The sequence below is a fragment of the Perissodus microlepis genome, chromosome 15 (genome assembly GCF_051167445.1).
Source record: "Perissodus microlepis isolate ML-2025 ecotype Zambia chromosome 15, ASM5116744v1, whole genome shotgun sequence".
In the NCBI taxonomy this organism is placed as follows: domain Eukaryota; kingdom Metazoa; phylum Chordata; class Actinopteri; order Cichliformes; family Cichlidae; genus Perissodus; species Perissodus microlepis.
In genome coordinates, this window is record NC_140475.1 from 21,978,528 (window position 1) to 21,996,904 (window position 18,377).

The window sequence follows — 18,377 nt, forward strand, 5'->3', positions numbered from 1 at the left end:
TCACGGTTTTAGTAACGCAGTACCGCAGCGTTCCTACGGGAAAGTAACGGTAATCTAATTACCGTTTTTGCAATAGTAATCCCTTACTTTACTCGTTACTTGAAAAAAGTAATCAGATTACAGTAACGCGTTACAAGGTCATTGTCAGCATCTACAGTCAATAGTTGTAATACAATGGGTTTACAACCACAGCGCCTTGGTTTGCAGAAAATCTGATTTAATAGAAAACATCTAAAAGTCCAACAGTTCAAAGAATCCAAAGATTCTTTGGGTAAATGAAACCAGAATGAACTTGTAGGCTGAAAAAAAGTATAAAAAGGAAATGTGAAGCACAGTGCATCATCTGTCAAACATGGTGTAGGCAATTTTATGGTATGGGTGTGAATTACTGCCTGTAGAACTGGGCCAACAGTGTTTAATGATAATGTGTCATGGATGAATTATGAAGTGTACAAGGCTATACTCTTTGTTCCTATTCAGACAAATGCAGAAGCAATGCAAGAGTTTCTCAAAACAAAGAAATTGGATATTCTTTCATGTCTAAGTCAGTCACCTGATTTCACCCCAGCAGAGCATGCTTTTCATTTATTACATACAAAATTATATGTCAAATGGCTAGTTTTTGATCTGTAAAAATGCCTTCTGGCAATTTGTTTGTGCGTTTAGGCTTTACATTTCACATTTTGTATTGATCCTCTTGTAATGATACAAAACAGAAAACTTTTTTTTCCTGTTTTGTATCAAAGGAAATGGATAAAACCAATCACATTTTTCTTGCTTGTATGCGGTATATTAAATTGAATATTCTAACCTCGTCGCCTTCTGCAAAACAAATAATGAAACACGTTATGGAAGTAGATTAGGTGAGCTGCAGAAAACCACATGTTAGGCTGGTTAATGGTGCAGTATGTTTAGTTCTACAAACACACACAGGCACAAACACACACAGACACACACATATTCGAGAAAGGTGAACTTCTTAAAAATAAAGGCCAGAACAGACCAAGCAGACTGTTTCTGTTGGAAAATGTCACCAATCCATCAATCTGATAGGTAAAGGCCAGTCTTCTCATTATACAGTGCGCCTGTGTGTGTGCACGCGTCTGTGTGTGTATGTGCGTGTGATGTGTGTGTGCGTTCCTCTTCTCTTTTAGAAGAAAAGCCTGCTGACCCAGCGAATGCACTGCAATCAAACATGCACACACTTTGCGACGTATTTTAATGAGCATTGTGGTGGTCATCTATAATTCATTTTCAACATGTCTGGTCTGATCACTTGGTTACTGTTTGTGTGTGTGTGTGTGTGTGTGTGTGTGTGTGTGTGTGTGTGTGTGTGTGTGTGTGTGTGTGTGTGTGTGTGTGTGTGTGTGTGTTACACCTGAAGACAGGAGCAGCCAGCATTATAGGAAATAGTCTCACAGTAATCACCTTAAAACAAGTACTATTGACCAGTATAGTGTATGTTTGTATACCAGCACATCACAAAAAAATAATAATTAAATAGAAATTCTAGAAAATTGCTTGTTTTGCGTGTATCATGGTAGTCTTAAGCACTTAAGTTGAAAGCAGTTGGATTTCTTTTTAGGTTCATGAAGACATTTTCTCTCTCATCTAAAATCCTTCTTCAGTTTTGAAAACTGACTGGGAGTTAGGGCTGTTCGTTATAACGATATATATCAGATGACGAAATAAAAACGTCTATCGTTTCATTTTACGCTATCGTTTGTTTCGTGTTGTTGCAAAATAAACTGTTTACGGCAATATTTTTTCATCGTTTTGATGGTCACTGTAGTGGCTATATTAATTTCTTAAAGTTCTCTCTTTCTCTTATATTTAATATAACCACACTATGGACGGACAAGCGCCTGTTTTTATGCATTGTCGTTAGCAACAATGATGGTAAAACCATCACGTGTCCACTTGTTTATTTTCCACGTAAACCTTTCACAATAAAGCTCAAGATCCTGTTGAGACATACGATAATGGGGCAAATTAGTGAAGAATTAAGTTCTGTGTCAAACAGCATTCACTGTACTAAAAATGTGTAGTGTCATGCATCGGTAAAACACTCGACTCCAGATACACGACGCCCAGCTGGAAACTCTTCAGCTACCCGAGATTCACAGAATTTACAGAAAATGTTACATTTTTGTGATTTATATCGTTATCGGACGATAGATGTCTTATATCGGGATATGAGATTTTGGTCATATCGCACAGCCCTACTGGGAGTCATAGATATTAAACCCGTATTGGGGTTATCATCTTGGGGGTGGTCCTGATAGTCACAGAACCTCCATGCCTCATGTAGTTTGCTACCACCACATGAGCCAAGATGTGATTCAAGGTGTGGGTCATTACAATCACTTAGTGTGAGTGCGAGAGAAATCATCTGGGAAGGAATCTCAAGATTGATGCATGTTGACGATAGTTGGGGTAATTTTTTATTATATTTAAATATTTTAAATAATAAACTTACATTCATTCTGTATTAATTCAATTAATTCAAGCCTTTTGTGTTTTACCAGTATAGTCAGTTTTAGAAATTTTTATTTAGTAGCATTGTTTTTTTGTCAGGTACTACACATCCTTTTTTGGGGATACATGGAAAACTAGAGGCAGGGAACAGCAGCAAGACCCAAGCACAAAGCAGACATACAGTGACAACAGATGTGACATTAATAAAGTCAGACGCAGCATAAAGGGAGTGATAAGGATGGAGCTGGGTTGCAAAGTGGCTTGGACTTGAGGTTTAGAAGGATATGAGCTGAGCTGTCAGCTGATGCAGTAGTCTCACTGTAATGTTTGACTATCTCTGGCTAGGGTGGTGGAGACCACAGTTGCTACATGGGTGCTCCTCTAATCTCTTGCCAGATTTGTTATGTCAAGATCAGACAGCCTTTGATTTTTGACTCAACTTGAAAATGTGGGTCTTGCCTGAAAGTCAATTTGTTATATTTTGGGAACTGACAGCGAGCTGAGCTGAACAAAAGAGTAGCTGGAGGACTTGTTGCTCATTTAACTTTTACTCAAAGTTCAAAACAGTTTATGTTTACCTGTCTTTTAATACATCATTTTCAAATTTGACATGCTTTTTACTAAATCAAAGGATTCCTTGCCAGTAGCATTGAGTAATGCTTTTCTCTTTCTTTAGGTGCACCACTCTTCACTACGACTCAGAACTTCCTTCAACCTCCATCATCATCACCTTTCACAATGAGGCCAGATCAACTCTGCTGCGGACCATCAAGAGGTAAACACACATCTGAGACTTCTATATGGTAGAGCTCAGTGATAAAACTGCAATTGTGCTATGTAACTCACACCCAATCCCAATTCTAGGAGGATTTTGGTTATTGGTATATAAATATTAAAGTCATGAAAAAAGTAGACAGGATTACTGGGATGCTAGGTGTACATCAAAGAGAGTGGTAGCAAAGGAAAAAAGGCTTATAGTGAGTGGTATGTGAGACTGGACACAAAAGGACTTGTATTGACAAGCAAGGTAGAGAGACTGAGTTAAAAAGGATGTGCAGCAGGTTAGAGTGATTAAGGATGGAGATGGAAATGTGCTAACAAATGAAGAGAGTGTTGAGAATAGATGGATGGAGTACTTTGAGGAGCTGATGAATGAAGAAAATGAGGGAGAAGAGGATGGATGAAGGAAAGTTGCTGAATGAAGTGCAGAGATTAGGTGTGGAGAGAGGGCAAAAGACTGACCAGACTGTTTAACACAGTCTTGGAGAGTGAGAGGAAAACTGAGGAATGGGGAAGTTAATTGCTACAAATTTTTAAGAACAAGCGTGAACGAAAATACACTCACAAGCTGATGTGGTATGCTGATAGTATGGTGAGTAGTATGGCTTTATGCTGAGAAAAAGCACTACAGATATAATGTATCCTTTGAGAGTGTGGATCTAGAGAAAGCATACTGTAGTAACAGTATAGGTGAAGAGGAGAGTACAGGTAGGGTAGAGTGGGTGGAGAATAGTGTCTGGGGGAATTTCTTGCAGAACAGTAGAAGCAAGAGTGAAGGGGAAGGTTTACAAGATGGTGGTGAGACCTCCTATAATGTGTAGTCAGGACATGGTGGAAAAGACAGGAGGACGAGTTGGAGGTGGCAGAGTTGAAGTTGAAGACCAGGATGGACAGGATTAGAATTGAGTGTATCAGAGGGACAGCTCAGATTGAGCAGCTTGGACATGGACAGAGGAGGGATACTGGATATATAGGACACAGGATGCTGAAGATGGGGCTGCTAGGCAGGAGGAAAAATATTAAAACTACAGATGTGATGAAAGAGGACATGCAGAGGATTTGAGGAACAGAGGAGGATGCTAGAGTGAGATGGAGGCAGATGATTTGCTCCGGCAACCCCTAAAGGAAGAAAAGGTATTGAAATATTAAATCGTATCAGCCTTCATCAACCTGTATTGTTCTGACTTTATTTATTGTTTGCCAGTAAGCAGAGCAACATTCAAAAGACACACATTTACATTCTCTTGACCCTCAATCCACTCTATCATTGAACCATCGTTCTGTCAGCAGGTTACCACACCCACAATCAGCACAAACAGATACACAAAGACTCACAGACACACACGCCAAGTTTTGGCTTGAGTTCAGCTCATTATACCAGTCAGTCAGCAGGGACTGGCTACGTCTCCTCACTATCACAGAGGACATTTTGTGATTTGTGTGTGTATGTTTGCTGTGTGTGTGTGTGTCCCCTTCAGCCCTTCTCAGAGCTCTGCAGTTTTCAACCAATTAAAAGACAATCTGTCTCCCTGGGCCCCTCTGCTCCCTTTGGCTCTGTCTCTCTCTCTGTATGCGTACAAGTGTGTGTGTGTGTTTGCCGGTAGTGACTTGGAGCTAGAAGTAGTTTAGCTGCCTTTTATTTTTACTTTGTGAATTTGGAACGTTTGTGCTCACCAGGGTGCATTAGATCCTCTGAAGCTTCCACGCTGCTCCAAACTGGTTTGCTTGGCATTAAAACATTTGAAGATAAATATACTGTATAGTCCATCTGAAAGACATTAAGCTGTGTATTATTTGTATTTAGACATTTTTAGGTATTTTTATTGCCCTTAAATACCAGTTAATATAACAAAGTAAGTTGCTTGCAACAAAAAGAGTAACTGTGTTTTTTAATGAAAGACTGTATCTCTCCCTAGAAAATCATATTTTGAATGGATGCAATGTATTTCCAATCTTCTGTTGTCCAATTTTGGTGAATCCAGTGATTTGTACCCTCAGTTTCCTGTTTTTAGCTGATAGGAGTGGCACCTGGTGTGGGCTTCGCCTGCCAAGGTTCAATTTGATGTGCATTCAGAGATGCTCATCAGTTTGACATTCAAAAAAAAACTTTTTAAAATTGTCATTGTGGACAGTCTCTCCTTGTTTTGGCTTTGGTGATTTTCAAAAGGAAAGGGGACAAACCCTTCGTGGATTTGGTGTGACTGTCGAAGAATTGTCAGCTTTTGACGTTTCATATAGTTTTTGTGAAAATTAGCCCTGCCAAACTAAAGGATCGGTGTCTTAACAGAAATCAGCCACTTGACAGAAGAGCTTCAACTGGTGTCTTTACAGGGAGAGTGACGCACTTGGGTAAAGCTCAGACGAGTTAAGAGTGCTGCAACAGATCACTTGACATTTGCAGTTTTTCTGAAAGCCAGTGCAGCTGACAACAGCAAAAACAGCCAAGAAACAGAAACTGGTGATGTTATGAGTAATGAGACTGTAAGTGTGGAGTAACTTCTCTATTGGAGGCTACACACAGATCTTTTTTGAGAATAGTAAATTGGAAACAAACGTATTAGATGCGATGTTTACAAAGTATGTTTTTTTTTCTAAGACAGAGTGACGCTGTGGGATCACAGAGTGTTTCCATAGTCCCTTAGTAGGTTGCTTAAGGGTCCTTAATGGACTATGGTGTGGCTTTGCAGGTTGTGGCCCATTAAGAGCAAATTGTGTGCTAATTACATTTGCCCTCACTCAAAACAAACCATCGATTTTTAGATTGATGACTTTATAGCCAGGCAGTGCTTTCAGCTTATATTTGTTTCCTATGAAATTTTACTGCAAGTGCTCCCAAAAGGTCATTCAGTCAAATTCTCATATTGTTTTCGTTCCTATCACTGCTTACCCATTTCTTACCTGCGTAAGTGTTTGAGAAGGTGACAAAATCCACACAGAAAGATGGTTGAGCCGGTGGTGGCTCAAAACAAACAAAAACTAGGTTTTGGGGATTGTATAAAACCATTTTTACATTTGGCTTTTACCAAAACTACTTTGCTAGTTTACTTCATTATTATTGGTTTAATTGTATAAGTTTACAGTGTTAAAGACCACATGGTCCCAGAAATTAGACAGCATATCAGCTTCTTAGACCCTTATGTAAACTCAAGCCTTAGAAACCTCGGTGTCATATTTGACAGCTCGACGTCGGAATATTTCTAAACTCAGACTAATGGTATCAAAGCTTGAACTTGAGATGATTATTCATGCTTTTATTTCTTCTCGTTTAGACTACTGTAGTGGCCTTTTTACTTGTTTTAACAAATCAGCCTTAAATCGTCTTCAGACTGTGCAGAATGCTGCAGCACGTCTCTTAACAGGCACCAAGAGAAGATCGCATATCACTCCAGTCTTGGCCTCCCTTCACTGGTTGCCTGTAAATTTTAGGTTCTAACCTTTAGGGCCCTACGTGGTCAAGCTCCTCAATATTTATCTGACCTGCTGAAACCACATTCATCTTCTCGGGCTTTAAGGTCATTAGATCAGAGACTGCTGGTGGTACCGCGCACTCGTTTTAAAACTCGTGGTGATCGGGCCTTTCAGACTGTGGCACCACGGTTGTGGAATTCTCTCCCACTGTCTCTTCGCTGCACGGACTCCATTGATTCTTTTAAGAAACAGCTGAAGACATTTTTATTTGGAAAAGCATTTGATTAATTTCTTCTTATGCTGTTTTTATAGTTTTATAGTTTTACATTGTTTTATTTACTGTTATATTGTTTTTATATTTCCATTTCCTGTGTTGTAAAGCACTTTGTGATTTTTATCTGTGAAAAGCGCTATATAAATAAATTTTACTTACTTACTTACTTACTAAAGACGTATTAAAAAAAACTACGACATGATTAACTACATGAAAAGATACCAGAGCACATTTTACATGCCCTAATCTGCATCAGCACAAAAAGCTATTATACTTAAATATTTAAGTATAATAGCTTAAATATTTAATATTGCATTTATCTTCTTGCCCAAATGTGGCTGATTTTTGCCAGAAGGCTGTATTGGTGTGGCAGTTTTTTGTTTTATTATTATTTTTTAGAAGTGTCAGGATGATTTCCATGATACTAATAGGCGTCCTTTAAAGTTTAGTATTATAACACGCTATAGAAAATCTGGCTTAATGTACCTTGAATGTGTTGATAACTGGTGGTCCTGCTTAGCTGCACAAACAAGTTCTCCTTGGCAAACACCTTGCCAGAGATTTCCACGAGTACATGAATACCAAATGTTTATAAAACTGCCCCAAGAAAAGCAGAAGGGAAGGACGTACCACTAAACTGAGGCAGAGTTAAAATACTGAATTGGAAAAAAGCTTCAGCATCGTACTCTTTGTGTGAAAAATGCTTAAAAATATCAGTGTGCCTGTCTCTTCACTGGATCATGAAAAGTTTGCGAAGATCTTCAGTTTAGTGAAACTTTGTAGATTTTTTCTTTTAAGAGGCTTTGAGAGGCATTCAGTCATAGACGGCAGACAACTGAAGTCTAATTTCAAGCGCCACTATTCATGCAGAGTGAAAAAAGAATAGGAAAAAAAAAACTTGAATAGCCTGATAATGGAAAGATAAGTTTGCTTTTTACTATCTGCAATCATGTTTTGCTTCAAGGACTCTGAAAACACTGAAAATGTATTGAATGCCTACAATTACATTACAAAGGGGTGTAATTTTGGACCTTTGTGTGCTTTAGGGCTCGGCAGTATGCACGCCGAACTTTAATAAGTTTGATTTGAGACAATGATGGGTACTTTGAAAGCTTTTCATCTGGTGATCAAAGAGTTGCTTTCTGAGGGAGAGCCAGGCCATGTCGATATTTAATCAAGGTCTGATCCTGAAAATTGATCTCATCTTCTGTCTCCGCTGGGCAAGAGATAAGCAGGCCACATGAGAGAGAGAGAGAGAGAGAGAGAGAGGCAATGACAGAAAAAATAAAAACAAGGAGCTTTTGGGATATTTGGTTTTTAATAGATTTAGTTTGTTTTGGCTCTGTGTGTGTGTTCATGTAAAACAGGCTCCTGAACGGCAAAGGTTTCATTATGTACAAAGGAGCTACAGCAGGAATTGGGAAAATGAGAGAAAAGCGCTACAAATATTATTCTGTGATCATCATTCCTACTGTTATGTTATGTTATGTTATATGTTATTGTATGTTATGATTCGGTTGGTTGTTATGTTAATGTCAAATTTAATGACATAAAAAAATCCTACAAAAGGGATTGATTGTGGCAGCATGTTGCAGATGAAGAAATATATCTATTAAATAAAATCTAGTTTAATGCATTTCACTGTTCATTATGTTTTCAATTCATTTTACATCTTCAGCCAAATCACTGCACACTGAATGTTAATTGAGTGGAGAAAAGGGTTAATTAAATGTTCGGGTGTGATATTTGTTTTGATATCCAGCCTGCACTTATCGTCCGTTTTTGTTTACATGCGTTCAATTAACCGCTGATTGTGGTTCGTTTTTCCTCTCTATGTGAGGGCACTCTAAACACAATGACACCCAAGACTGCATTCATCTACATCCTTCATATGCCAAGCAGCACACACATGCTGTGTGTTATCAACATATCTGTTTCACATGCTGCTTTTTGCAAATGAAACAAAGAACTGGCTGAGAAGGGACTCATTCCTGTAGCTTTAGGACATTTTCCATTTTCTGTTGATCATATAATCATATATATTTTCAAGCTCAAGCTGTCACTCTAAATAATCTGGAGACAGGGGCATTTTTGAAGCGTTTTGTTGTTGTGGAATCATTATAGGCAGCATTGCACACTCATCACAGTTTTAAACCCCCGTTCTTATAGTCCAATAAAAATAAATGTCTTTCTTAACTATTTTAGAATAAAAATGTAAAACACTAACAGAATTATAACTAGGAAGAATTTGGTGGATCCTTCATTCTTTACCTGATCAGTCTGTCTTCAAGACCAGTATGAAGGTTATACTAAATGGTATTTACCTATGATTTACACAGTGGTTTGAAGTATTATCTGCAGATAGTTTTGCTTGCTTTTGTAGTATTAGAAAGTAAATGATGCTATGAACCACAATTAGCATCGCAGTTCAACAGACTTTCTTTTTGTACAGTTTAAATGTAGAAATTTTCTTTAAGAAGGTCAAGTGTTAAATTTGTGTGTGAAATAAACCTCGGGGAGTTGTCTAATTACCCAATCGGTCCATCAGTCAGTCTGTAATCCAGCCAAGCAACCATCCTGCTCTGCTCAGCAGCCAGCACTCACTGCAAGTGTAGAAATGCCACTTCTAGATCAGCACCAGCTCAGCACTTTCTGATTCAGTGGTCCTAAAAAATGCACAGTAAAGAGTCCAGAACACTTCCTTTAGAACTGATCACTCAGGATTTATTAGGAGGAGGACGAGGCAGATTTATAGTCTCTGCCTCCTTCTGCAACTTGGCTGTTTTACGAAATCCTTCCTCCCACTCTGTTGGCTCTTTGTCACATACTTCTACCTGAATCATTATCCCTTTCATTTTGGGCTAAAGCGTTTTCATAGATAAGGAAACCCACGTGTTTTTAGTATATAGAAATACCCAATACGTAAACATTATTTTAGATACAAACAGTCTGTATTTAAAATGTTTTTTTATTGCTTGTTTGACAGGCAAATATATGTTTTTGTTTGTAATTGTGATTTCAACACATGCAGTCAAGTTAAATAGAAATTTCTCAGTGGACTCCGTGCAGTCCTGTAAAAAACTAAGTAGACTAACTACTAACTATACCTTCTAGCACCAGTAACATGAAGTAATCATTTTGTATATGAGTTTTTTAGTGTTTGCTTTTGCACAATTTGGCCTTAAATTTTCAATCAGGTCAGGACTGTACTGGGCTATAGTAACACCAAATTCCAGACGCTTTTCTTTGCAAGCTCCTTTGACTACGATGACCTGGATGACTGAGAACCTTCACAGACACCAAATTCCTTACTTCTTCAGCCACTATGTCCTGTTGCATGATCCAGTTAGATCTGAGCTTTAGCAGAGGAGTTCATGGTCTGTTCAATGACTGCAAGGTGTTCAGGTTCAAGCCCAAAGTCATCACCCCTCCAGCACCATGCTTGACAGTTGGTATGAGGGGTTTATGTTGTTGTTTATGTTGATGTGATGTGTTTACTTTTTGCTAAATTTGGCACTAATCGTCATGAACTTTAAAATTTTATATGCAAACTGTAGGCCTGTATAGTGTAGGGGTTTTTTTTGTTTTTTTTTTTTTTGTTTGTTTTTCTTAGTTCCTCTTAGGTTTGCACAGCTTTTCTGACCTTTGGGGAAATTTGCTGGACATTCACTCCTGTCAAGATTATCGGGTTGTGCTACCTCACTCCTAAACGCTACAGTAAAGCTGCCAAAACTCTTTATAGCAGGAGTCGCACTTGATGATCAATTAAACAGTTGCATTTGATTAGCTGCACATTGCTTCTACTTACCCTCTGAATTCATATGGAAGTAGTAAGGGTGTACTCACTGTATAGAGTCCATTGAAAACTCTTTCATGTGACTGTATTTCTAATAATGTTTCCATGTTGGTCTGTCTGTGGGCTCGAGTTGACACAAAGATGTGTGTATAGTTCCCTAAAGCATTTTAGGCAGGCTTAAGCATAGCATTACTTTAAGCAGACCACAAAGAATCACTCAAGGGATCACGATAAGCTTGCCCACAGCTGCTCCACATCTGCAAGCCACTTTGGAACCCATATAGCTACTCCTTTTCATGCTGTTTCTGACTTAATCAATTGCATATCTACCTGTTTTATTCTGAGCAGAGCCATAGTACCAGATATAAGTTCCTGCAGATGGAAAATCGTTTTTTGACTACAAGAATTTAACATTGCTGAATAAAGGGCATTTCCAAGATAAATGTATTTGATATCCGTATCAGCTCAGAATAATCTTTGACAAGACTTATCATGTAAATGATACTGTAACATTACAGATCATTAGTAATGAGATGCTATTCCATCTAGATACCATTCATTGCGTCTGTGAGGCATTAGATTAACACTGATGAGCTTATACATACAGCATCCTCTAAATAAACAGTCATAATGAGAATGTAATTAGTGAATATCAAAATAGATTTCTGCAAATTAGCGGGGACAAGACTTTATTCAATGTGGACAAAGTAGCACTTTGATTTCAGACTAAGGCTGATAGATTCAGATGTATAGTGATAGATCAGCACTGATGAGACAGTATTTACTGGGTGCAGATATATAGCATAATGCATCACTGGTGGCTAGACAGAACAGAACATACTGAGTGGCTGAATCAGGAATTCGTTCCAAGAGAGAGATTTTCTACAGATGGATTTAAGATGCAGTGAAAAGGGCAAAGTATACTGTTTTTAAAAAAAGATGCATCAGCATTTAATACCACATATTTTAATACTGCGTGGATGTACAAAATACTTTAAGAGATATTTGACATCCATAGGAAAAATTTTCCATTGCTGTCAGAGACCTTGATAGAGAAATAGGCTGGAGGAAGATGTGGATGAATGGAAAGATAGGTAGATTCAGAGGTGGGGGGGGGGGGGGGGGGGAAGTGATGAATTACTCCAGCAAGCTAGAGGACAGAAGAGCCGGCTGTCAGCTAAGCAATCAGGCAGAGAGAGTTTGGAAGGAGGAGGGAGGTAACCAAGCTGAAGCATGAGAGAGAGGGAGAAAAGGTGAAAGCTCCACAGAGGAAAACAGGAGAATTTTGATGTAAGCAAAGCCTGATATTAGTTAAAACTAAATTAACTTCTTAACTTCTAACTGTAGAAAAAATAATAGGTAATGGAAAACATTCTTCAGCTGATTTACAGTTCAAATATAACACAGACCCCATTCACATGAAGGAAAGAGTGCAAGTGTGTTTTTACTGTAACCAACGGAGCAGAAGAAATCGAGTTCCCACAAGTTGAAAGCATCACTTCTCAGCTGTGTATAAAACCCTGAGCAGTAGAGAGGCGAGACAATCTAAAACTTGAAGGAGGTTTTGTATTTACTTCACATGTTCAGAAACACATTTCCTGGAGAGGTTTTAGTGCACAAACAAGGATGGTTTAATGGTTTAATAACTGAAACTAGACAAGGCTTTTGAGAATTTTACAAAGTTAGTGGTCAAGGTGAAGTGTGAACTGAGTGTTTGTATCAATGAGTACGTACACCACAGACTGATATCTACGACTTTGATGTGGCTCAAGCTTTAGTTCTAATTTGGAATCTTCTTTTTTTGTTGTTACCAAATTATGATTATTTTCTCACTAAATTTAAAGACATTTCTAGGTGAGAAGAGAGTTTTGAAGATGAATAAAAGTCCTGCTTCACCATCTGCTGCATGTTTGTTGATAGTACAGAATACTTTGACCTTACAGAGACAGTGAGTGGGTCTAGGAAAGTACAGATGAGACCAAAATGATTATTCCCTTATGAAGTTTCAAATTTTTGTTCAGATTTTCGCAAAGAATGCACAAATCACTGGTGGGCAATAATGGACTTTAACTTTGTAATGCTCAAAACTTGTAAAATTAAGTTAAGATAGAGGATTATCTTCTACTTTACACACAGTAAAAAACTTAAGCAAGAGTTTGAGTTGTTGCTCGAAAGCATCATATCATAAACAAAAGAAATCAGAGGGGACTAAAAAAATTGTTAATGCTCATATAGCAGGAGATGGATATGCAAAGCTTTCCCAGGGTTAAGGTACAAGGACTGGAGTGAGAAGTATTATCAATAAATTTAGGAACACTTTCAAGCCAGATTGAAGTATGCTAAGGACAATCTGGAGAAAGATTATGCATACCAGAAGAGCGTCCTTTGGTCCGATGGGACGAAAGCAGAGCTCTTTGGCCATCAAGACTGCTTATGTTTGGAGAAAGAAGAGAGAAGCATACAACACTAAAACCACTGTCCCCATAGTGAAACACAGTGTTGGGAGTGTTATGCTTTGGGGATGCATCATTGCATCTGGAACTGGGAATCTTGTTAAGGCAGAAGGAATCGTGACAACAGAAGGATATGTAAAGATTTTGAAAGACAACCTCAAACTGTCATCAGCAAAACTGGGTCTGGATTGGCACTTTTTCTTCCAGTATGACAACAACCCAGGTTGTTGTCAGGCTGTTATCCAATAGTCATTCTGTCATAACTCAACCCAGAGCTTCGGACAGGGTGTAATATAGGAAGGTTAGGGGTGGGACATGAAAACAAAGAGCTGACTGTTATGTCCGGCGTGGCAGATGTGTGCAGTTGTAGATTAGGACCCAAGATCCAGCTTTTGACGAGAGTGAACTTTATTAAGTAAGGAGGAATAAAAACAAACAGAAACGGCGAGACGAGAATAAACTAAACTGGAACAACTAACGAAACAAACCTAGAACCAAACCCAGAGACGTAGGGAGACACGGAGAGACAACGGAGGGAGATACGCAGATGAACCAGCAACACACACGAGAAAACACAGGGCTTAAATACACATAGGGCAATCAGGAAATGGGAAACAGGAGGGAGGCACGGCTGGGAGTAATTGGACATAACGAGACAAGGGGAGTGAAATACAGGGTGGGCCATTTATATGGATACACCGTAATAACATGGGAATGGTTGGTGATATTAAAGTCCTGTTTGTGGCACATTAGTATATGTGAGGGGGCAAACGCCTCAAGATGGGTGGTGACCATGGTGGCCATTTAGAAGTTGGCCATCTTGGATACAACTTTTGTTTTTTCAATAGGAAGAGGGCCATGTGACACATCAAACTTATTGGTAATGTCACAAGAAAGACAATGGTGTGCTTGGTGTCAGCGTAACTTTATTCTTTCATGAGTTTCAAGTTTCTCTTTGTTCACAGCCATTGACATGGCGAAGAGGTTAACACGTGAGGAGCGGGTCAAAATTGTGTTGATATCTGGTGAAAGCAGTAACCGGGTCATTGCAGCAGATTTCAATGCAAGACACCCTACGAGACCACCCATCTCCCATGCTACAGTCAGCAAACTGTTTGCTAAGTTTCGTGAAACTGGTTCAGTGTTGGATTTGCCAAAATGTGGACGCAAGAAAACTGTCACTAATGAAGAAACATCAGTGGCTGTCCTAGCTTCATTCAGCAAGAGCCCACAGCGTAGCCCTCGTCGCATGTCACTGGAGAGTGGCATTAGTCGAACATCCCTTCGGCGGATATTAGCTACTCACAAATGGCACCCTTACAAACTCCAGCTACTGCAGCATCTCAACGAGGATGATCCAGATCGGCGCACAGAATTTGCAGAATGGGCAAAACAAAAATTGGAACAGGACCCTCAGTTCACACAGAAGATTTTGTTCAGTGATGAGGCAAACTTTTATGTGAATGGTGAAGTTAACAAACAAAACCACCACTATTGGTCTGACACTAACCCACATTGGATGGATCCCTCCAAGACTGTTGGACCAACAAAAGTGATGGTTTGGTGTGGTATATGGGGTACAACAATAGTGGGTCCATTCTTCTTCAATGGAAAGGTCAACAAGGCCACTGGATATTTGGAATTGCTACATGATGATGTGTTTTCCTCTTTATGCACTGAAGCTGGCACGTTCCCTGAGATTTTCCAGCAAGATGGTGCACCACCACATTATGGGTGCCAGGTCCAAGCATTCCTAGATGAACAGTTTCCTGGAAAGTGGATTGGTCATCGTGGGCCAGTTGAATGGCCCCCAAGGTCTCCTGATCTGACCCCCTTAGACTTTTATCTTTGGGGTCATCTGAAGGCAATTGTCTATGGTGTGAAGATACGAGATGTGCAGCACCTGAAACTACGGATACTGGATGCCTGTGCTGGCATTTCTCCTGCGGTGTTGCTATCAGTGTGTGAAGAGTGGGAGAAGAGGGTTGCATTGACAATCCAACACAATGGGCAGCACATTGAACACATTTTACAAGTGGTCAGAAACTTGTAAATAACTCATGAAAAAATAAAGTTACGTTGAAACCAAGCACCCCATTGTTTTTCTTGTGACATTACCAATAAGTTTGATGTGTCACATGGCCCTCTTCCTATTGAAAAAACAAAAGTTGTATCCAAGATGGCCAACTTCTAAATGGCCACCATGGTCACCACCCATCTTGAGGAGTTTGCCCCCTCACACATACTAATGTGCCACAAACAGGACTTTAATATCACCAACTATTCCCATGTTATTACGGTGTATCCATATAAATGGCCCACCTTGTAAAAACACTGACAAAAGACACGAACCTTCAAAATAAAACAGGAAACACACTTAACACAGACTGGGGGACACAGAACATAGGAACATGAAACGTGAAACAGGAGAGTACAAAAACCCAAAATAAACAAAACCACAAAATAATAATAAACTTAACATAAACACGGAGTCTCAGACTCCGGACCATGACACAAACAGTCTTTGGACCTAAATTTCCCCAGACATTACCTGATCAGTGAAGTCATTAGCAAACAGGATGTGCAGTCTGTTTAGCCTGATAATCAATCTTCTGTAATGTGCTGATGAAATAGCAACAGAATGTCTTTTTGCTTATACGCTGTTTATTAAATATCTCTTCTTGCTTAACAGTTGTTTTCATTTTGTTCTTTCACAGATACGTATTTCAGAGGAAGCTTTTATCACTTATATTCAAAGTGCCTCGCTGTACTCTGAGAGCATGCACGCTTTCAGCCTGTATACATGGCTCCTGTGGGAATTGAACCCCTCACCCTGGCAGTCATACAGTAGCACCCATTTAAGATCAGTGCTATCACTGCCAGAGAGTGGGGTTAAATTCCCACGGGGCCCCACACCTGCCACTCTTTAAAAATGCATGCTCTTAAGGCACTTTGGATGAAAGCACCCTCCAAATGGCGGCTGTAGGTAATGAAAATTTGTCAAAAAATTCTCAGCTAAAACTGATATATAGAGTGTTGGAAACGAGCGGCGCAGATATAGAGCTGCTATTCTGTGGCAGCCGACTGCGGTATTGTCAGCGGTGATAATATTTTCTGTGAGCTGAAGATAGCTTCTCCCTCAGCACGCCTGAGGGGAGGTTAAGCCTCATAGCTAGTGGCCTGTGAACCAGAGAATGGGAACTCCTGTGTGTGTCGGTCTGTGTGTGTCTGTGTGTGTTTGCGTAGATGGAAGCTAGTGAGAGGAATTGGAGGTTGTGAAAGGGAGAAGAAAAGTTGTAGCGAGAGAAGGAAAAGAGATTTGTGTCCTTTCATTCATATCTGTTTCATAGATAGATGCATAGATGGATACAGGGTGATTAAATGGGAACTAATGCGATAAATGCACTATTTTCTTTCTACTTGATCACCTCATCTCACCGTCTTTATTTTCCCCTCCATCTTGATTCCACCCATCTCTCCCTCTTTCATTTATTTTCCTGCTCCACACCTTTCCTTCTCCTCCCCCTCCTCTCCATCTCATCCATCAATCCATTCATCCATCTCTCCTGATCGGCCCTCAGCCCACAGAGAGAGAGCAAGAGAGAGTTAGCATCAGGGTTATTTGTCTCCCTTACTATGCTGCCATATCTCTCCCTGACCCCCTCTCTCTCTTTCCCCCCTCCCTCATTATCTTTTATCTCGCCCCACCTCTCCTACCCTCTACCTCCAAGCATCCATAACTCCTCTTGATGGGGTCCAGTGCCCCAGAGACACAGGTTCTCTCCACACCTCCTCCTCCCTCTACATTACCAACCTTTCCTCCATCCATCCCTCACTAGTCTCCTGCTAATTTTCACCTCTGCCATTCTTCTCCATACACAGTACCTCCCTGTTTTTAGTCTCAATCAAGTGACAACCCTCCTACTCATTTCCTCCTCCTTGCCCCCGTTTTTCTTTCCTCTGTCTATCCTTTTCTACCTGTCAATTCAGTTTGATTTCCTTTTTTCCCTCCTTTATGCTTGCTCACCCCTCCTTTAGCTCTTTTCTTCCCTCATCTTCCTTTAATTTTCACATTTAAACTTTCTCACCCTTTTCCCCACTTACTCCCCCTTCCCATTCCTGCTCTCTCTTCATCCTCGTATCTTTCCGCCCCTGCCTGTATCTCTTTCTCATATTCATCCTTTGGAACAGGATAAATATGAAGAAGGAACAGATCTCTTTCCTTTCTCATTCCATTTCACCTTTTTTCTGTCTCATTTGGTTCCTTTCTTCTCACCTTTCCTTCTTTTCCCCTTTTCATTTACACTCTTCAGTCTCTCCCTATTGCTTTTTTAATATTTTCTTTTATCTTTCCTTTCTTCCTCTGCCCCGTTCCCTCAACCGTGATCCTCAGCCATCGATTTTCTACTTGTTCATCTTTCATGTACTTTCTTGTACCTTTTTACCTTCACTCCCTGTCTTCCCCTTACCATACTTCTGTTCTTCTCTTCTTCCTCCCTGATTTTTCTCTTTTCATTTCTTTCACTTTTCTATCCTCTTTTTTTATCTACTCCATCCTCTCATTTCTTCATTCCCTGTCCCACATTCATTCATCCCTCCTTTTCTCCCTTTCATCCTCCTCTCCTTTTCTCCCTTTTTTACACTTCTCCAGAGGACATGATGAATGCAGAGGTTACTGAACGGTAGAAATAATGAAATAAAATGGAGCAGAAACCCACCCAGAACAAAACAGATTTTCTCATTTTCTTCCAGTAAAAGTTATGAATTTTTTATGTTTCAATCTTCCTTTTTAATGAAATAGTTTTTTTAGAGGCGACACGTCATACATTTTCATAACAGGAATTTGGGCTGACATTTTCAGTATGTTGTTTTGTATGGCGTGTGCTGCGTACATAATGGATTCATGAGCACCTGAGTGTGTGTGTGTTTGCATCACTGCAGGTTGGCATTTACTTGTCAGCTTTTTCCATGCATTTATGCATTTGTTTTGAATGCTTATTCATGTTTGTGCAAACTGACTAATATTTTAAATCACTTCTTTTTTTTTTTTGTCTTCTCTCCAGTGTTTTAAACAGGACCCCGGTTCATCTCATCTATGAGATCATTCTGGTGGACGACTTCAGTGACGACGGTGAGCTGCAGCTGGACACACACATTCATATACACACTGCAAATATACACATGCCTG

The 18,377-nt window shown here is 39.6% G+C and overlaps 1 protein-coding gene across 1 annotated transcript in view; it reads left to right on the plus strand.

The window, feature by feature from the left end:
- Positions 1-18,377, plus strand: part of galnt14 (UDP-N-acetyl-alpha-D-galactosamine:polypeptide N-acetylgalactosaminyltransferase 14 (GalNAc-T14)) — a 214,963-nt gene that overhangs the window by 115,888 nt on the left and 80,698 nt on the right. The window contains exons 3-4 of the mRNA XM_084954131.1: positions 3,155-3,253; positions 18,253-18,320. Of these exons, the coding sequence (XP_084810257.1) occupies positions 3,155-3,253; positions 18,253-18,320 (167 nt within the window). The remainder of the gene's footprint in view (positions 1-3,154; positions 3,254-18,252; positions 18,321-18,377) is intronic.